The following is a 20,452-nucleotide window of genomic DNA, read 5'->3' on the forward strand; positions in this document are numbered from 1 at the left end:
ACTAAGGCCAGCGATGCTTTTCACCCTTACTCTATTCTTTTATTTATTTTCCCCAGTGTGGACCAGTGCAGAGGTCCAAATAAATAAAAGAAGTAGTCCGGCTGGGTTTTGGCACAAGGACAGCTGTCCAAGTGGAGCGCTGATGGATCCAAAGACAGAAACAAAGCCAATCTTCGAACTACTGCTCCATGTCACATGAACAAAACACCAAAACATTACCAAAACACATCTTATTGAAAAAGTCTTTAGGTCCTTGAATTTAAGTAATCCAACCCGCAACCCAATAACACTCAATTGAAAGTAAAAATCACAAATTAGAGTCTACACAAGTATAGCCAAATATATATATTTTTAAATATCTTGAATAAAAGTATGCAATGTGTTTCAGTGACACATGGACAATGTTTCTTTTAGTATCACCAAACAAAACCTCAGGTAAATTGTCAGCACTGATACAGCCTGAATGAACAGAATACAGTTTTGCATATCAACATCATACTGATGTTAATCAGCAGACAGTTTTTGAAAATGCAGAAATTCTACTTTAGTGAATGTACTTTTCACCTCTGCTTAACAGCACCTGACTGTCAATAGTAATAAAGCAATAAATAAAAGTTTCATTATTAATAAGAATATTCTCCTCACTATAGTATATATTTTTTCAATAAGTGCCATCTCTCTATTTTAAGATGAAACTATGAAAAGGTTTCTATATAATCAAGGCTGGATTAAGATGGATTACCTATTATGGCAAAGCGGGTAGAAGATGAATGATTTGGGGTATTTTGACTGAATCCACGGCACTAAAGTACATAAGCCAAGGCAGCTGCTGCATACTTATTCCTGTGGGCCTGTCTCAAAGTCACATTATATAACATAATGTTAGAAAAGAAATTATATAAATCAAGGCTATGCAGCTATTTATTTGCCAGTCTTATGTACCTTTTTTGTAAAATAACAGTTGACGTAACTTCGGAAAATGGGGTTTTACAGAAGCTTTCTCATTGGCGAGCAATGGCTTGTCTTTATTTAGATGGGTTTTAGAAACACCGATAGGTCAGAAGACGGTGCTGTTCTCCACCTAATTTCATAATAGGAAAACCACATGAAACTACAAGCACTTCAGAAACATTTTTGCTCCTTGTCAGTTCTTTAAAATCTATCTCCCCAAAGACCAATTCAAGTTTTTGAACTCTGTAGATTTAAAACACCTATAAGTTTTTTTTCAAAATGCTAATCGCTATTAGCATTTAATCGCTATAATGAGAGAGAGTGGAAAAAAACTACTTCATTTCTGAATGCATGAAAGCACATTTCTATGAGCATCCATCTTCCAGCATAAGCGTCAACATCATCATCATCATCAATTATCAATGTGAGAATCAAACAGAATTCAGGGAAGCGATGAAAGTTGAGTTTTATTTCCCTTTTGTGTTACTGTCACTAGAGGCTACTTCTCATAGGGGATTAACGTACATATTTAATTATTCTGGGGAGGATTGAAATTTTAAAAAGAAAACAATTATTTACTTACTGACAACTGAAAAGATGCTTCTTGCAGAAAAAAATATCCCCATCATGTTTATTTTACTGTTTTGTTTTACTGTTATTTTTATTTAGTAAATATTTTGAGCAATCTAATATATCCAGCACAAATAAGTGTGTTAAAATGACACCCCTTATATCAGATGAGACAAATAAAACAACTCTTAAGTGTATAGTATGTGTATCTGACTCTGCTGTATGCTTGCATTTATTATCAGAGAACATAGGTAAAAAAAGAAAAGAATGAAGTAATACATTTGTTTAAAGGAGATAAACATACAAATATAGATTACTTAGTAACTACAACAGAAAATATTGTTTCTGTACTGGTTACGTACAGGGGTTAAGGGTCATTATTTAAAAAAAAAAAAAAAAAAAAAAAAAAAGGAGGAAATATCCACAATCACATTTTCCAGGATAGTTAGGTTGATGACTTTGCACACTCTGCAACATCCAACTTCCTGCCACTGCTGCACATTTTGGCCAGATTCTGTGAAAAGCCGAAGCACAATTATTATTTAAAAAACCCGGAGATAGAGAAAAAGTTACAAGTTCTAGTGAGTGAAATTTACATTTGCAGCTCGTATGATGCTGTTTGGAGACTGGAGGGCGGCGAGGTCTGTTAGGATCTTCTTGAGATCACTGTTACATGGGCCTTCTGAAACAAGTAAAATGAGTACAGGTCAGGGTCACATGGTGAACAGCAGAACTTCCAAGTACAAAGACTTTTTACTGACGAGTGAGAGTGTCTGTCTCTCTGTCTATACCTGGCTCAGATGATGCTTGTGGCCTCAGCTGCAGGTATGGATGCTCCAGCAACTCTGCAATAGAGATTCGCTCTCTGGGGTTTCGTACCAAGCACCTCTGGAACAACCAGACAAACACGGCTTATTGAATTTTACATTGCGTCAACTACACCTTTAAGATATGACACTGTTAAATCTATGAATTTGTTATGTGAAACATCTGCTAAGGATTGGGAACAAATGCTAAAAGCCCATTAAAGCTATTATGCTGTTTATTTCCTTAACAAACTAATTATTAAAGTGCATGTCCTGTATAAAGTGCTTGTAGTAAATTATTTTCCCAGGATTTTTGTCACCGATCAACTGAAAACCTTTGATGGGAAATGATTTAAAAAAATCTAATTGATATAAGTTGGATAAAAATGAAAATAATTGACCTACACGCCTTCCCCAAAATAATGAACCTATGCAAACATTATTTTGCATCGTATTTGTACTTAACACAGACATATTTGTAGAGATTTATTGTCACTTTGACATTCATCCTTTTCTACTGATAAAAAAGAAAGAGAATTACATCCTATACTGTAGTTGGCCTCAGCCTCTCATTTTTAAGAAAAGGCCAATATATTCCAAGTGTAAAGACTAATTTATCAGTCAAACACAAAGTTTTAAGGGTCAATCAGCTTCACCACTATCATTTCAAATGCCCTTTATAGAACTAAATACTGGATATCTCCAGGTACTGGTAACCAATTATGTAAGGCATGTAAGATCTATTTGTATCTTTTGTTTTCACATAATCACTAATAAAGTGTAGTCGTGATCTCTCACCTTCAACACATCCAGCAAATCCTTCTCTGAGATGTCAGGAAATTCAATCTGATGGGACGGATCAATGATGGCGTGCAGCTTGGTAATCTGATTGGTGATGCTTTGGAATGGAGTCTTCCCATAAGTCATACAGTACAGGATACATCCAAGGGACCACACGTCACCTTTGGGGCTGATCTGTGGAACAAAATCCGACAATGTTTTAAACATCTCCACTGCAATCACAGGTTAATGCAGATTGATGAATCGGAAACAGTGAGTACAAAAAAAAAAAAAGAAAAGAAAAAAGAAAAAAGAAAAGTACCTTTGAGCGTGCTTTTCCTGGCTGGGATGACGTGTCTTTGATGGCCTCGGGAGGCATATAGTTCAGGGTGCCTACCTGTATTTTACAAACAACCATAAACCAGTCAGCCGGGCTCCATGTTAATGCGCCATGTATGAGGCTCAGTGTACATTCAGTGTATGACATGTAACAAAAATCTTACTTGTGAATCCTTCATGATGCTTGTTACATCTGGTTGGATTCTGTTTGCGATGCCAAAGTCAATCAACTTCAGTGAGGCATTCACTATCACAAAGTTAGCTGGCTTCAAGTCACTGTGGACTATTCCTACATAGATGACATATCAGAAATAGATATCTGGAACGGTTAGGAATCAAGATCATTTTAGTGTACCATTTAATAAACAGCACCAAGAGCTTTAATAGAAAGACAACCATGTTTGTGGATGGTATGGACGGCCTCCAGCATGTTCTTCCAGTAGAACTTCCTCTCAAGCGGATTCACTGTCTTGCGGTTTCGCAACCATGTGTTCAGATCCAAGTTTCCACACTCCATCAGCATGTAGATGTAGCTGTTGGTCATTTCACTGCAAACACACACACACACACAAAATCATCATCGCGATCGTGTTTCATGAGAAACAACATATTCTTCACATCTTCTACTGGGTATCCAAACTTAATCCCCATTTCTCTCCTCTCCTTTTGTCTGGGCTTAATACATATTAATCCTTTTCGGCCATTTATTTATTTATATATAATACCACATAACTATATTCCATATCCCTAGTGTTTTCATATCATACATAAGAGTCGTATTTTCTTCATCTATGTTCTACAATTGCTCTATTTTCGTGAATTGCTGTAATGTCACATTACAGTGGTATCCTATTTCATGTCCCCTATTTGCTCTATTTTTATAAGTAGCATTTTACTGCTGCTACAGTGCAACTTTACAAAATATTTCAATACAGCTGCAACAATTATTTGATTAATCAATTAGTTGATCAACAGAAAATTGTCAATTATTTTTGATAATTGATTAAATATTTCAGATATTTATTTGGACAAAAATGCCAAACATTTACTGTTTGCTGCTTCTCAATATGAAGATTTGATATTTGCCTTTGTCATAAATGATAGTTCACTGAATATCTATGTGTATGGGACTGTTGATAGGACAAAACAAGACATCTAAAGACATCTTTTTTTAAATTTTTCATGGCATTTTATAGACATTAATGACGATACTGAAAATAATTGGTAGTTTGCAGCCTTATAATTAAATCTTTAAACAGACACAAAGGTTCATGGTGATTCCTATACAATTCATTGATATTGTTGGATAGGCCATGTACTCACTAGTCATAGAGCTTTATAATTTGATCACTGTATTGCTGCAAGTGGTTCAGATGTTCAATCTCATTTTTATAACTCTCTACTGTCTGAGCGTCAGCCTCCTCGAGGTCGACGTATTTCACAGCAAACAGCTGCTTTTTGTGATCGAGGACCTGGTAGACCTGGAAAAACAAGACAAACCTGTCAGTCAACCAAGTACAACTAATTTTATTGTAGTTAAAACATCAATGAAAATAAAATGTTAGAACATATATACATAAAATTCCCCCATACATCATAGAAATTCACAAATAATGTTTGACCTTGCTTGATCCACCACGTCCAATCATCTTGAGGATGAAGAACTGCTTGCCCTTAATGGTAATGGATTCATTTGACAACGCCGTAAGGGAAGCCTAGAATGAGATTCAAACAGACGCATCCTGCCATTACAGTTTGGAAGGATTCCTTGTGTAACAACCGGAAAACAGAAAAGGTCCCCTACAAAGCATTTTTTACTCCAAGACAAGCTACATTGATGTCTTTGTCCAGGTTTTTCTGTTTCATTTCTGCTGTAATATTTTTAATGCACTAGAAAATAAAAGGCCAAGATCTCCTCTGATCATGTGACTGAGGGGTTGCTAGGGGTGTTGCTGTAGCTGTACACAAACATCAATCCCTGTCTGGCGGTAACACCTTTCCAATTCATTAGAAGTTACTTAGTCTACTTGACACTGTTAAGTGATTGTTGCCCTTTGTTACAACAGACGTTAAAAACTGTGTTTCTGGTGGAATACAATATTCCAGGGGATACACATTTGAGGCTAAAAATTATATGGCAAAGGTAGGGCGTGAACATGTTGTACCTGTGGAGTTTGGAAACAGGCTGCTTGGTTTAGAGGTGTGCATGGCTGCTGAACAGATCCAGCTCTGTGTGCTGCTACTGCAGAGGAAAACACCTCAGTACCTCTCTTTACAATAGGAGTAATAAAGCTGAGAGGGGAAAAAAAAAAAAATGGAGTAAGTGTGACTGGGCAGATTTTCTGATGGTACAGAAATACAGAAACGAGATAATTTCTATGACCTTTAAAGCAAATGAAGTGCCACTGGTAATATTCTAGACCAGCAGACACCCAAGTCAATATATTACCTGCTAGCACAGGGGGTTTTGTAGCTGTTTGGTGTCTGGCAGACTGTTTGTGGGTTCAGTCTGGACGGAAGCTGGAGGGATGGAGTGGGAAACGACTCCGGCAAACGAGGAACAGGTCTTGGGTCAGGTGGGGTTGTACGTTTATCCTAAGAATAAAATAATTTGGAATGATGTGAATGGCACTAGGGTAAGATTTTGAGACTAAAACACAACCTTGTTCATTTGAAAATGATTTGAAATTGTCATAAAAAAAGAATCAATGTTTTTGAGTATGAAGACAATGCACGGAAACCCAAAGTTGGACAAAATTATTATGTTGTCTTGTGTGCAGATTTCCCTACCTGGTATATTTTCCTGGGCTGATGACTAAATAAACTAGCAGTAGCTGACACTCCAAAATGGCTTTCCAAAATAAATAATGATTCTAAAATAACATTTGGTCTTTTTTTTTTTTCCTCTTTAAATTAAACATTTCAAAAGTTTGGTAAAAATGCATTGCACCGACACTAGCAGTAGATAAAGAATGTTACCAGACCTCTGGAGAAACATGCCGGTTGGCGAGAGTTGGCATCTTCCACTCTGATATGGGCTCTTTGCTGGCAGGTTTAGGCTGTTCCACTGAGCGGTTCACAGGGACCCGAGCAGGAAGCTGAAGTTCGTGGTTCCCACCATAAGTAGAAATGCTTACCGGAACAACTGATTGCAAATCTCAAAGAAAAAAACAGGAGAAATTAAAAAAACAAAAACAAAAAAAACTCAAGTTGCAAACCATGTCCATTCCAGTGTTTTGCCATTTGCAATTAAAAACTCTCCTTCTACCTGTGGGATGTTCCTCCTCCTTGGTATTCAAAAGCTGTTTGTTCCCAGCTTTAAGGTTACGTATGGCCACCTCCAGGAGCCCAGCTGGCCTGGCATTTAATGCTTGGGCTTTGTGTAGAATTGAAGTTGCTTTGATCACATTACCTTAACAGGAATGAGGTAGGAAAAATGGCACTTTAAATATGTTGTGCAGAAAGGCTGTCTAGACAAGTACTCACTTCACTGACTGAGCAAAGTTTGAAGCATTACACAGTTGTAAGAGTACTGGACACTGGCTAACCTTAAGCTACATGCTATCAATTTTAGAGTTGCTATGATCATTGCTGCAAATAGTAATTCCTCATGTATTCCATTAATTACCATGTACTCAAATTGCATGCATTTTGTTTGTGTTTATCTCTTCCATATATCAGATTTCTGGGAAATGAAAATAAGTAATGATCCATAATACCTTGAGAGACCTCAAACTGGGCGTGTGCTATGTGGACAAAGGCAAAGCCTTTGCAATTGGATCTTGCAACTATGAAGTGGTCCTGTGCTTCATCTGGATCTTCAATCCTGCAGAAAAAGAAATGTGGTTATACATAATTAGCACATGACATAACCTTTTTAGGGTTTTACCATCTAATAGATGTCATACAAAAATACTTATCATCCATTCACAGAATTACAATGCGACAAAATTCTCAAATCAAATCAAGATATCGTGTGTGTCTTATAGATATCTATCTATCTCTCTATCTATCTATCTAATTTAAATTGCATTCAAGTAAGGAATTGAAAAAGCATTTCAGAAACAGGTGAACCTTTTACCAACTGAATTCTTAGAACATACAGATTTTTGTGTTTATGTATATTCTATCCATATTGCCCAACCCTAACCACACCTACAATGAAAAGTCACCAGCCCACACCAAAAAATCCCAGGCTGTAATGCAGATATAGTATTGTCATCCACTTACCCCTTGAGTTCTGCATATCTGACCAGTATTCTGGCATAGCAGGCGTTTTTGCTATATTGTCTGATTGGCAGCCTGGAGAAGATTTTAGAATAACAATCCTTGAGTTTGTTGAGGAGGCTGATGTCTGTGTGAGGGTTGCCGCTTTTCTCCAGGTTCATCAGATATGTCCAACAGGACTCGGGGGAATTTGTTTTGATGACCTGGTCAAAACTGTAAGTTACATCTGCCAGAGAGAAACAACATATGAAAACAGTCAGTACACTAAATGCACATCGTTCACACAGTTATAAAGGTGTCACTGACTAATCAACAAACAGCAGAGCATTCGGTGTAGCATATTTTCAAGGTCATACAGTACCTTCCATTCTCGAGGAGTCCCGTGTGTCATGTGTGTGAAGGAGTGTGGTGGTGGTGTCCACAGCTGCATGGTCCTCCCAAGGGCAATGCTCTGGACTGAGAGCTGGTGGCTGAGAACACAGCAATACAGAGCTGTTGTATTGCTCTCATATGAACTCCGGACAATGTTCGGCCCGGACATTGTACAGAGTTGCCTTTTCACACATGTAGCACGCAACAGCAGATTGTCTGTGTCAAATATGTTCTCACTCACTGAAAATATTCTGTTTAGTTCAGGCGAGGGGAGGTGCCTGGGTAGAGCGTGCAGGACGCAGGACATGATGCTAAAAGTACCCTGCGAAAATCGCAGTGTGTCGTTTACAGCACATTAAAGATGGCGGACGGTGCTACTGACTCATCTGTACTCAACCCTCAGGTGTTTGTATTCATCAGGTTTCGTACCAGTTCTATGATAGAAACCCTATCATCACATCCACTCACTTGCTGTGATGCATGCGCATTATATATCCATTTTTGATGACAAACATTTTTCTCTCCCAAGCGTCTGTGGGATTTCTCGCCAGGGGTTCGAAGCAATTTGGCGTCTATATCTATGTTACTATATCAACATGCATTATTGTTGATGAAAAAGGAACAGGATTGGATTGTCTAATATTTTTGCATCTTTCCAGAGTTAATTACTAAAATCAGTTGGATGAAAACTTATTTGAAAGCAGTTTGCTTTAGTTTTACTAAAGTGGGTCAAACTAGACTGGAAGGTTTTTCTTTGACTAATACAAGACTAAAATGTCCGAATTTTTTTTTTTTTTTCAGAAGTAAGCCAAAGACTAAATCTAAAAATAGCTGATGAAATTAACACTAGTTTCAAAGACGAATCATGTAAATGTGCGTAACGCTGGAGCTCCTTGTACAACCTCTCTTCAAAACAAGACTCCATTTTGTTATTTGGAGCATGTGCAGTCAGCGCACTTGCTATGCATACAAGCCACGTGGTCACAAATTTTGGGCTGCACCCGGATGTCCACATAGGGTTCTGCGTGGATCACGACATTTACGCGACGCACACCAAAGTGGACCTTCGTGGACAGAAGGTATGAATTGGCCTTTACAGTGCATGTGTGAAAGCATTATAAGAGAAATATATAACACTTCTTTTTCCAGCTTAGACTGAAAATCTTTGCTGAAAAGAGCATTGATAATGTAAACAGCTGAGAGTTGATTCTGAAATTGTGTAGATCCAAACTACTGTAAGATGTTTATACTCACTGTAACTAAATCTCCATCGCTAGCATTTTTCTTCGAGGACGATAGCCCAAATAATGGGTTCATGTTTGAACCAGATGTTTGCCTGTGACAAAATTAAACAAGTATCAACAAAATATGAAACACTTGAAAAGAAACCTATTATTAAACATTTGATTTACACAGTCAAGAACTAGTATGCAAAGTGAATGAGGGAAATAACACAAATCACAAAATTCTATTTCATACATTACATCGGTGTCATGACTCAATACTTTTTCAAGGGTTGCCACATGGTTTTTCAGCAGTATATACGTATAATGAAACAAAAGCAGTGCATATGAGAAAGGAGATAATACTTCAGCCAACCAAAGCGCTGCTTTTTTTTTTTTTTTTTAAACAGATGTTTTAAAATGTGTGGTGAATTCTTTAATTCAACAATAACACAAACCAAAAAACACACAAAAAAAGTCTGTTTTCTCCATTGCAGGTTTCTAAAGTAACATTTGGGTAACCCCTGCATTCCTTGCAAGGGACAACAGTAAAAGTAATGTTAACTTGTCTTCAGTGTAAGCAGTATTATATTTAGTTTAATTTAACAAAACTGTTCCATATTGCATCGCAGTCAATCAAATTAAAGCCATTTGTAAATAAATGTTATAAAAAGTTACCTGGACAAACTGGGGGGGATTGATGGATCACTTCTCTTTGAGGGCATCCCATGGAAGTAGTCATCATCATCCTTTTCTGGGATAGAGAAGGGTACCACAGGAACTCTCCCTGGCTTTAAATCAAAAGGTGAGAACAAAACTTCAAAACTTCAAGGACTTTTTGGTAATTAGTTTCATTGAGTCTTTGAAAAAAAAAAAAAGTATGGTACAGTAATTTGTAATAACACACGCAAGGATGAAATGTAACTCTCACCATGCCAACTGCTCTCTTGCGTTGAGATCCAGCTCTCCAGCCTGGTAGTTGGTCATCTGATGATCCACCAAAGGGCTCAGTCCTGAAGTGCAGAAATCAACATAAGATTTCACATTCTGTAAATCAAACAGAGGCCTTATTAAACACTGAAAGCTGTATTTTTATTCTTACCCTGAACCAAAAATACTGGGGAGTTGTAAGTCGCCTGTCCCATCTGATATTCTGCTTACTTTTTGGAATTCTGAGCCTTTTTTGACAGAATCGTGCACATTACTGTTGGGCAATACTGACAGAAAGAAACACAGCAAAATATGAAAATCAGATTGGAAAGCATAACAAGCATAAAGACAATGTTAAGTTAATATAATATTTGATAATACTGCACTGTAACTGTAAACTCTGACCTTCTCAATTGCTGTACACTAGTCAAATAATTTAACCATATGTCATGGAATAAAACATGAATAAATACCCACATGGTACATTTTCCTTGTCCTCTGAACAGAGGTGGTGTGTTTTCCCTTTCTGCATGGTTTGCAAGGCAGCCTCCAGCAATTCCTTCGGTTTGGCACCCAGTTCAATAGCATTCTGCAATATGTAAATGCTTCTCTTTGTGTTGCCTGGTAAGATGAAAGAGCAGACACTGTAACAAACCAGATAACATGACTTGAGAATGTATTCATTCGCACAAGGAGAACAAAAAGCACATCTCTCTACCTTGAGAATGCTCAAACTTTGCGTGTGCAATGTGAACAAATGCAAAGTTCTGGCTGTGAGCTCTTGCCACGTTGAAGTTGGCTTCTGCCTCATTGACATCTTGAATACTAATAAAAAGAGAAAAAGACAAAGACAGACTAAATGCCAACACTACTATTTTTACAAAAAATTCAAAATCACTTCCTTAATATGGGGCTTTTCATAAAACTCAAAGAGACTTCATAAAAACATTACATTGTATAGATATTTGTACAGTGAAATGAATGGTAAAGCATTTTTTAAGTTATTATTGCTGCTTTCATAAAAATCATGCCTAGTGTAATTAAAACTAGAAAGGGGACAAAGGTCTTGAGACACAAGTAAAAATTCTGATTACTTACGCTTTTAGTTCTGCAAATCTGACCAACATCCTGGCATAGCTCTCATTCTGACAGTGTTTGCCCAGTGGCATATTGGAGAAAACTCTGGTATAAAAGTCAATGAGTCTGGTGAGGTGGTTATGATTCAAGTGAGGGTCCCCTTTCTTCTCCAGGTCCATTAAATATGAGAGACACGATTCAGGTGAGTTTGAGCCGATGACCTGGTTAATATTGTCTGTGTCATCTGTAACAAGAGCAAAGTGCCGTGACTTGATAAAGTACAGACATACGGTATGGATACTGATGTATATGGATTTTACAGTAACAAGATTACATGGATTATCATTACCTTCATTGAGATACTTTTTAATTTTGTTGAGCTTTTGGTGAAGCATGGCAAGCTGCTGCTTTCTGTCTGTATGCTCTTCTTCCTCCATCTGAAATTGAAGAGCATGTAAATACAAAACGTTGCCCGGATAACAACGGGGAGCACTCTTGCATGACAATATTCACCAAAACACCAAATACCTTTAAAAACTATCGGAATTTAATGTTTCTTTCATTGTATGAAATGTGGATTAGTCATACACAAGATTTCAAACCTTTTAAAAGCTCTTGCAGGTCACTCTTCTAATTCGGTAACGTTATACCATTTCACGTATCAATAGAGACCATAGTTAAGAACTCCAAAAAAATATCTGTACCGTTAATTTACCACAACGAATTGCAGCTTTGTGGGTCGTTTGTTCTTCATAATAGCGTTACTGTAATAATTAATTTACCTGACGATACCTGGTATGTTGTTTTGTTGACATAACAATATTTATATTAAAAGTTTAAACGAAATATGTATGATAAATAACTAATTGCACACCGTTCTTCATTTACAAAAGTATTTCCTTTCGTGTTTACAAATTGAGTTAGCTCGGTTAGCTAGTTAGCCATCATGTAGCGCTGTTGTCAACGACAACTAGCTTAGCGAATAGTTTACCCTGTAGGTCCCGCAAACTCAGTTGAAGTTAAACATTTATAAATAAGTGTATCTGCAATAACATTAAAATAATGCATTTCCAGTGGAAAACGCCTCACCTTGTTTATGCTGTCATTAATCCCTTTTCACTTACGGAGCATTGAAAAAAGGTCGGGTTCAACTGCCAGTTTTCAAATATGCCACTTCCGTCCAAGTCGTGTGTTGATTGGGTAGTTTGTGGTGACGACGGGGTGCGTTCGGGTTTCAAACTATTGAGGGCCTTCAGTCACGGGGGCAACTTTTCCTACATTTAATGAAAATGTGTAATAAATCACACAGAATTAATTTACCATTGTGTATTTTATACTTCAGTAGTTACGTAAGGGAGTTTGTTTCATTCGACAGGATTTATATTTCCATCAACAGAATTCATTTTCAAATACAAAGATGACAGCAGTAAGGCTTCCTGTTTGTCTGGAACAAAAGGACAATATTACGTTCCTAGCCATAATTAGCGGGAAAAAATGAATGGAAATAAGTTCTGTGAAAAACATGCTGGAAGAAAAATAAATCTTTTGAAGTTACGATTAAAAAAACAGTCTGTCGCTCACCACATATGATGCATGTTCTTATACAATGTGTGTAGGGGCGATACACGTCTCTCGTATGTGCTGTCTACTAATATGTCACCTGAATCTGTGTGAGGTGAAATATACAAAACTAAGCACCTTCCCTCTTGCATGTGTTGTGACAGTTAATTTAGAACTGTATGTACCTACATTTCTATGTATATACCTTATCTTTATGTACAATCTATGGTTCAAACTCCAATTCAATGAGGAATTCGTGTACGGAAATGAAAATGGTATTTGTTAGTGGTCCAATTTCCTCAAACACATGAATGCAGCAGCACCACGCTGCACTTCCCTGTTCCTGCTCCTCCCAGCTCAAAGATGGCAGCCACGGGACAGAGATGAGCGACGACACAAATTTAGGAGTTTTGTCATGAAATCGCATTGGGGTGTGCAGCTGTTACATGCATGGTTTTGACATGACAGTGATATAATTTTTCACTCCCAATGTGTCGTCTTACGAAGACAATTAAAGGGTTCAGAAATATCATGTTTTCCTGTGGGCGAAGCTAGCAAGCAACGGTTAGCAAATAAATGAACTTGTCTCTTCTGCCACACAAAAAGAAAGCAGCTGCTCTGCGTACGGTGCATTAACATCTTACAAGGCGAGTAACGCTAACAGTGTGTATGATATCAAAGGTGCAAAAATCCAATGTGTAGAAAATTTAGTGTCGTTAATTTAGCTAAAATACTGGTAGTGCTTGTATTATATCTGTCGTGAACCTCAGTTCGATCTTTTTGTTCTACGGTGAGATTTACGTATTTAACAAAAGTATAAATCTGGTAGTATAATTATAATTACACACAAGCAGGGTAGCATTTTAGTAAGAGGCTAGAATCACAGCTGTCCAGATTATGAATAATGGGACCGGTCGGTGGTACATTATGTTCGTGTACGCCAACACATTTCTTTACAAGGACTGACTCCTGGTCAGCTGTTCTCAATTTTATTCTACCCTGCATAAATATTGATCAGCTGGAGACTTGCTTTACTACACATCCTGATACTCTGGAGCAAAACGAGACACGCATGTGCATCATTGTAAACCCAGATGCTGATATTATCTCTGTTCTTTCCCACCAGTTCAGTTTCATCATGGCCATCACTCAGTTCCGTCTCTTCAAGATCTGCACATGTCTAGCCAGCTTGCTTTCTTTCTTTAAAAGGTTGATATGCAGGTGAGCACAACTGAACGCTTCACGGATGCCATGTCCAGTACCCCGATAAACGCTCTTCCCTTTATGGAAGTCTTGCCAATGTCACTCTGCTTTCTTTATTTGAAAACATAAATACATGAAAAAAATGTTAACTTTATACCCTTTAGAAAGTGACAGGATCTTCTGGTGAAATGTGCATTTATCTGATCCACAACTAAATCTCTCTTCATTCGTTTAAAGAACATTAAATTGGCAACATTTTTAACCATGGTTGGCAGAACAATCTCTTCACACTGAGGACATCTGACCTTAGCGCTTGATAACAATGTCCTATCAGTTGTTGCTTTTGAAAATATTGATTTAGTTCCTCTTGACATTTTATCTTATTGTGTTACTCTGCAGGACTGGAAGGGGGCGTAAGCTCAGTGGTGATCAAATAACTCTCCCAACAACAGTGGATTTTTCATCATCAGTGCCAAAGCAGGTCAGTAATACATCAAGGAACAGCACGAGCCCTGACAAATTCAGAGCCTTGCCATCAGTATTTGGAAAGGAAAACTGATGTAACTACTGGACAAACTTTCTAATTTTGCATATATTTGCTTATACTCATAAACTCCTACACAGACTCCTGCTCTTGAATTCCACTGACAAATTTGGCTTCAAATTGAATTTTATGTTCTAGTCTGCGCAGCCAGAGATTGAAGAATGGAGCTCGTGGGATGAAGAGGCTCCTACAAGTATTAAGATTGAAGGTGGCAACGGAAACGTTTCCCCTCCACCCAACGATGTCGATGAAGAGCCTGACTACTTCAAAGACATGGCTCCCACCATCAGGAAAACACAGAAGGTATGTCCACAGGAAGGGCAGCTCATCCATATTGTATTGCAGCTTCAATTATATTAATTATTTAGTTAAAAGAATACTTAGGCATTTTGAAAATGTCTTTTGTTTTTTTTTTTTGTTTTTTTTTGTTTTTTTAGCAAAGGTCATATAAATTTAATCTCTGTGCATTCAATAACGACATAGCTCCATGATGCGTTTGCCCTAGCCTTTCACAAAGACAGGTTAAGCGTAATACTGTAGCAGCTCAGGGTTTCCGGGATGAAATTCTGTAGCCAAGCTGGTAAACCACCTGACACATGTTGTCTTGTGATCACTTTAGTTAATAGGTGACAGCATAAACAAAAGTGCTCTCTAAAGGTAAATGTATTTTTTTTCATAAAAGTGTACTTATTTTTATGCTGTTGGGAGAGTTGGTCTTTGTGTCAGGTGAGGTAGCCCATCTCTGCTCTCAAACATGACAAGAAACCTTGCAACTCTGTACGCTCTGTATCTTACTAGCTGGCAAGCCTGTCACCTCTATATCCATGATTCAGATGGATTTTCTTTTGACTTAAGAAAGTATTCAAAGCCGGGAAGTTAACCATGTGGACAGAAGCTCTGAGATACTGTGTTCAGCCACTGCTTCCAGTTGTTGGTCATGGAAAGCTGCAGTATATAAGCTAACCACTTGTTCAGATAGATAGATAGATAGGTAGATTACTTTATTGATCCCAAAGGGAAAACACAGCGTCATTTTCTATTCCTAGATATGTTACAGTAAATACAAACACACACTAAGATGTGTAAACAAGTTTTTTTGACTTGTTGTAAGGCATCTTTGACAGAGCAACAACCTCTCTCCTTTTTTTGTGCAGAAATAGACAAAGCACGCCTCTGATCAACCACTGTAGTGGACATGCAACGATGAAATAAATTTCAACCCACACATGTACGTCTCGATAATCTAGAAAATGATAAAATTTCCCAAATTGGTGGTCATTCCTTTTTAATAAAATCAATAAACAGGTAAATGGTAAACTAAAATGATGCCTGCTAGGATAGATTATATAATAATGTGGTTTCATCTTTTATTAAACCTTGATTGAAATATCAGGTTATACCAGTATATAAAATCTCCACTAATAGGAATGTATCGGCTGACTGATTGAAATGCTGATTTCCTCACGATTTCCTTGTATTTCCTAGTAATAATTTCCTTGAGATGCTTATAATGTATATGAACATTATTTAGATATAATGTAAATACATGAAAACATGCCCTAATGCACAGAATAGGACATCTGCATGTTTAATAACAAATGACATTGTAATTTTCTTGAGTTTTGCCTAATTTAGATAGAAAAACTACTGACATCTATGCCTGTTATGGGATTGTGATGCATCAAGTGCCTCAGTTAAAGTCTGAGCTCCTCTCCTGTCTCTCTGGTTTCCACATTGCAGATAGTGCTGAAGAAAAGGGAGCCTTTGAACTACCTGGTGCCTGATGGCTCAGCAGGATTCTCCAGCAGACTGGCAGCCTCTCAGGATATGATGACCTTCAATCCACCCTCTGTGAGTTACAGTTTTACACCATCTGGTGCTTCAGGCAGATTTTCATGCTCCTCACACATCCAGGGTCTTTGTTATTTGATCGTTGGAAGGTTTAGAACCAAGCAGAGTTTCTGGTGTAGAGTAGTATAAAACGAAATGCAGCTCTGTCAAAATATATACACAAATTTTTCACACAATTATTACGTGAAAAATCATCAATAACAAAATGAAAGAAACAGTAAAAGACTGAAATAAACAAGCAGATTTGTTACGTATGTATGTAGACTATAGGTTATACACTCTCTATAGGCTACTTTAAAACAGCAGATGTAAGAGATATCAGTCGAAAATGTAATATGTGAGAGGGTGCTGGAATGGAAAGGGAAGGTAAAAGTTCCTGTGTAATTTGTTAGGCTTGCACAGAAAGTTTTTTTAAAGCTACACGAGGCAAGACTTAAATGTAAGTATTCAAACATACTATCAGTTTAAATGACTACGTGGGCCTTCAACAAAGATCATCTGATCACTTTGAATTCATCATGTCAACATTAAATTCTTTTGTTATGTATGGGTATTTGTGAGCGAGTAAAAAGTGGCAAAGACAAAAAACTTTTTCAGTTTAATGCAAACTATCTGAAAATTACATTTTTAACCAGTTGCATAAACACAATGAATTTTACTTTAACTTTCAGGAGAAACTAGCCAGTGAAAGGTGTGTTGAAAGTACTTTTTAGATTGTCCTTGCAGTTACCGCATAATTAACACAACTAGCACACAAAATGTTAACTAGTAGAAATGCAACAGTGTGGACAGTACAGTCTCTTACAAACAGTATATCTCTGGTAGAGCTAAAGGAGACATCCAAAATGACTGTCCAGTAAAGAGGTAATAGGCAATGTAAAATACATAGTTTGCTTTTTGGTCTTATTCAGGAATTATAGCTCTCGCAACAGAAATGTTATTCTTATAGTCGCATCTTCAGGGCTATAATTGGACACTTTACTTTTCTACAGGCTGAGCTTGGAGAAATGGATAATTGGCAAGAGGACACAAATGCCTGGGAGGACGAGTCTGATGCTACCTGGGAAGCAGAAGAGGTGCTCAGGTAATGTGTCAAGAATGCATCTGTGCCTATATACAGTAGATAATGTGCCCTATACCTGTTTGTCTGGATTATTCAGTTGACCAAGTTCATCATTCATCCTAAATAAAGCACCAGTCAAATATAAACCTCACATAAACCAGTCTGCAAACATACAGTATTTGCATTATCGGCAATCCACACATAAAGCGTTTAATGTCTGTCACTCCCCCATCTCACCCAACAGATTTGCTTCCATGTTATCAAAGGTACCAATTCACACTGACTCTGAAACATGCACGTGTGACGTGAGACACCCCGGGACCCTCCACATTTTTAATGCTCCGAGTCTATTCTTTTATTCTCTGAGGCACTTACTGAAGCATAATCTCCTGTTTAATTCAGACTAACGTGGTGACCCTATTGACGGTATCTGTAATGATTGATCAAGACCCAAAGATTTGCTATAAGCGTTCCAGATTCAGTGCAGGCATATTCCCCTGCTGCGGTGGGCAGGTGGATCAAAATAAATTAATCGATACAGTAAAAACAAAATTATTTTTCCCCTGTATAATCCACATGGAGCCCACTTTAAAACAAATTTTGTTCAGTAAATTTCTGATATCAGCTATCCCGGTGAAGACTGTTTTGCCAGCCACCTCAGTAGCTGTGCTGCTGACAGACAGCTGGTTCTGACAACAGCAAGAGCTCAACAGAGGTCAGAGGTCGGTGTGGACTGAAGGAACAGAACACTTCATGTCATTCTCTTCTCGTTTTTAACGTGGATTCCCAGTTGGTGTAATATGATTGTGACACCCAGGACTTGATCTGCGCTTCTTGTAATGGACTGGGAGGTTTTGTAGGAAAAAAAAATAAAGAATACATACAATAGGCTTCCTGGCCACCTTAGTTGTCGTAAGTAGGGCAAATGTCTATTAAACATATCACTGTGAACAGATGAAAGCATAATAGTCAGAATGTTAACAGGTTAAATACAACTGAGCATTATCTGCTCACAGTGGCATTTTCTATTTGAGTAGTGTAGATTCACGCCATGACCAGCAGGTGACAGTATGTACCATTTTTACAGCGCCAGCAGCACAAGGAATAAGATTTTGTTTTCCCCTCTCCCAACTGACCTGGGTTCTGTCTATGTACTCTGTAATGACCTTGCTTGCAATCATGTGTTTGTTTTGCCTTCATTTAACAGACAACAGAAGATGGCGGAGAGAGAAAAGCGATCCATGGAGCAGCAAAGAAAGAAGATGGAGAAAGAGGCTCAGAGAATGATGAAAAAGGAGCAGAAGATTGCTGTCAAGCTCTCGTAACATTTTAGAAATGCTCAGTTTTGAGCCAAAGGGATAAGGCGTGAAAAAGACACTGAATCAATCGTTAATCTATCTTTAAAGTCATCAAACCAAGCAGGATTATCACCATACACTACTTATCTGTTAGCAAATTCCTCCTACACCCTGTTTCCACCAGCAGAGATTTTAGTCTGTTTTTCCAGCTGCAGAAGTGTAAAACATATCATTCTTCAGGACAGATAACGTACCTGGTATACTCACTGTTCATGTGGCAGGGTCAATTTGGTCTTCAAGGGAGAGTTGTATTTATAAAATCCAGTTCATCATAGATTAAAGGTTAGAAGCAGCATAAGAAGGCTCCATTTCAATTCTGATTAAATCTGTAAGGTAGCATAGAAAAAAATGTTCTATTTTGGTTTTTCCCAGGAACATTTGTGAATAAAATGGTACCTGTGCTACCTTTTGAAACTCAGCTTTGGAATAAAATTCCTTTTCTTTGTCTTATTTCTAACCTCAAAAGACAAAGGAGTGTAATTAATTTAAAGCATCACTGTATACCAGTGACATCCCTTGGTTTGCTTGATTATTGTGTTTTTTATATTTATGTCTGTCATTGTCTGAAAGCTTCTTTTTTTTCCAATGAATGTTGCTTGATATTTCATCTTTTCTCCCTGTGCTGTGCAGCCCTTATTACACTGGAAATATGCATTAAACTGAAGGCTGAAGATTTTCAATATGAGCGTGGGTAAATGACCATAGACTGGAATCTAGCCTATCTAGATTCCTATGGTAATCTCATAGCTACTGATTTACCAGTCATTCTCTTCCTTGATCAGCTTTTGATATTGAAGGAAAATGCGAGGCTATCAGTAGAAGTCAGTGTTGGATAAATTGGTACCACTTCCGATCGACACGCTGTTGTCATGGAAACAATGGTAGATGGAGAAAGGGCTTTATAAATTGAAATGTGCATACATGATAGAGTATGCCTTTGGTCCAAGACTTATGAGAAATGGTTTGAAAGGCGGTGAGGAAGGAAAATTTCTGTACTGGATGTTAAAATTAGAAAAGCTTTGCAAGCAGTGTGATCTCATGCTTCTAATGAAATACTCAGTTAATGTTCTCTATCAAATGATTAAATGACTCGCTCAGAGGTGCTGATTCTGTTAAAACTTTGATAATAACATGGCTGATTAGTGCATGATCAGGTTTAAGAGTTTAATTGAAAGCAGGTGTTTATTTTAAGGGAATTCAGAAAACTATCTATAGATTTGCGTTTTCTTTGGAAATGCTCTTTTCCCAAAAGTTACTATTGAGAAAAGCTGCCCGTTTTTCTGTTTTTTCATTTTGCGCTTTTAATTTTCAAAAAATGAATCACAGAGAACCCCTTGTTTCCCATATTTTTTTTCACATTGATGTGTATGACTTCATGTTGTAAGAATTGTCATTGTGGAGTTTGAGTTTAACCGGCACTTACATTGACATAATGAGTCCACAAGCTCAATCCGGAAGGTGTGGCAGATTGTATACCTGCTGTATTAGTCCTACACAGGTTTTTAATAAAAATAATCTGATTCATACCTTTAGAGGTGTATAACTTTGGACATGAGTCTGCTGCTGATCTGTGGTTTAGGAAACACTACCTGAAGTTA

General features: G+C 37.5%; 2 protein-coding genes across 3 annotated transcripts; one reads left to right on the forward strand and one right to left on the reverse strand.

Moving 5' to 3' along the window:
* Positions 1 to 1,948: 1,948 nt before the first annotated feature.
* Positions 1,949 to 13,049, reverse strand: ttk (ttk protein kinase). The gene is given in 26 exon segments (XM_040117355.1): positions 1,949 to 2,035; positions 2,118 to 2,203; positions 2,313 to 2,409; positions 3,126 to 3,302; positions 3,430 to 3,504; positions 3,611 to 3,735; positions 3,843 to 3,994; positions 4,770 to 4,927; positions 5,069 to 5,161; positions 5,612 to 5,738; positions 5,896 to 6,041; positions 6,431 to 6,603; positions 6,715 to 6,858; positions 7,166 to 7,272; positions 7,677 to 7,899; positions 8,035 to 8,176; positions 9,306 to 9,381; positions 9,947 to 10,059; positions 10,200 to 10,281; positions 10,371 to 10,485; positions 10,676 to 10,819; positions 10,917 to 11,023; positions 11,297 to 11,519; positions 11,625 to 11,712; positions 12,365 to 12,549; positions 12,857 to 13,049. Coding segments are annotated over 24 exon segments (3,060 nt in total). The 5' UTR covers positions 12,365 to 12,549; positions 12,857 to 13,049.
* A 95-nt stretch (positions 13,050 to 13,144) lies between these two features.
* ebag9 (estrogen receptor binding site associated antigen 9) lies at positions 13,145 to 19,534 on the forward strand. Of its 2 annotated transcripts, none has more exons than XM_040118303.1 (7): positions 13,145 to 13,482; positions 13,967 to 14,056; positions 14,438 to 14,519; positions 14,721 to 14,885; positions 16,323 to 16,433; positions 17,426 to 17,517; positions 18,704 to 19,534. In XM_040118303.1, the coding sequence occupies exons 2-7, from the start codon at positions 13,974 to 13,976 to the stop codon at positions 18,819 to 18,821; spliced, it is 651 nt and encodes a 216-aa protein (XP_039974237.1). In that variant the 5' UTR covers positions 13,145 to 13,482; positions 13,967 to 13,973; the 3' UTR covers positions 18,822 to 19,534. The 2 variants fall into 2 exon arrangements, with proteins under 2 accessions (XP_039974237.1, XP_039974236.1); XM_040118302.1 differs by having other exon boundaries at positions 13,146 to 13,482; positions 13,962 to 14,056.
* Positions 19,535 to 20,452: the final 918 nt, after the last annotated feature.

The sequence above is a fragment of the Xiphias gladius genome, chromosome 22 (genome assembly GCF_016859285.1).
Source record: "Xiphias gladius isolate SHS-SW01 ecotype Sanya breed wild chromosome 22, ASM1685928v1, whole genome shotgun sequence".
Lineage (NCBI taxonomy): Eukaryota > Metazoa > Chordata > Actinopteri > Istiophoriformes > Xiphiidae > Xiphias > Xiphias gladius.

Coding starts and splice junctions, on each gene's coding strand:
- ebag9 (XM_040118303.1), top strand. CDS start 13,974: ATGGCCATCACTCAGTTCCGTCTCTTCAAGATCTGCACATGTCTAGCC. Junction 14,057..14,437: donor TTTAAAAGGTTGATATGCAG/GTGAGCACAACT, acceptor GTTACTCTGCAG/GACTGGAAGGGGGCGTAAGC. Junction 17,518..18,703: donor GAAGCAGAAGAGGTGCTCAG/GTAATGTGTCAA, acceptor TTCATTTAACAG/ACAACAGAAGATGGCGGAGA.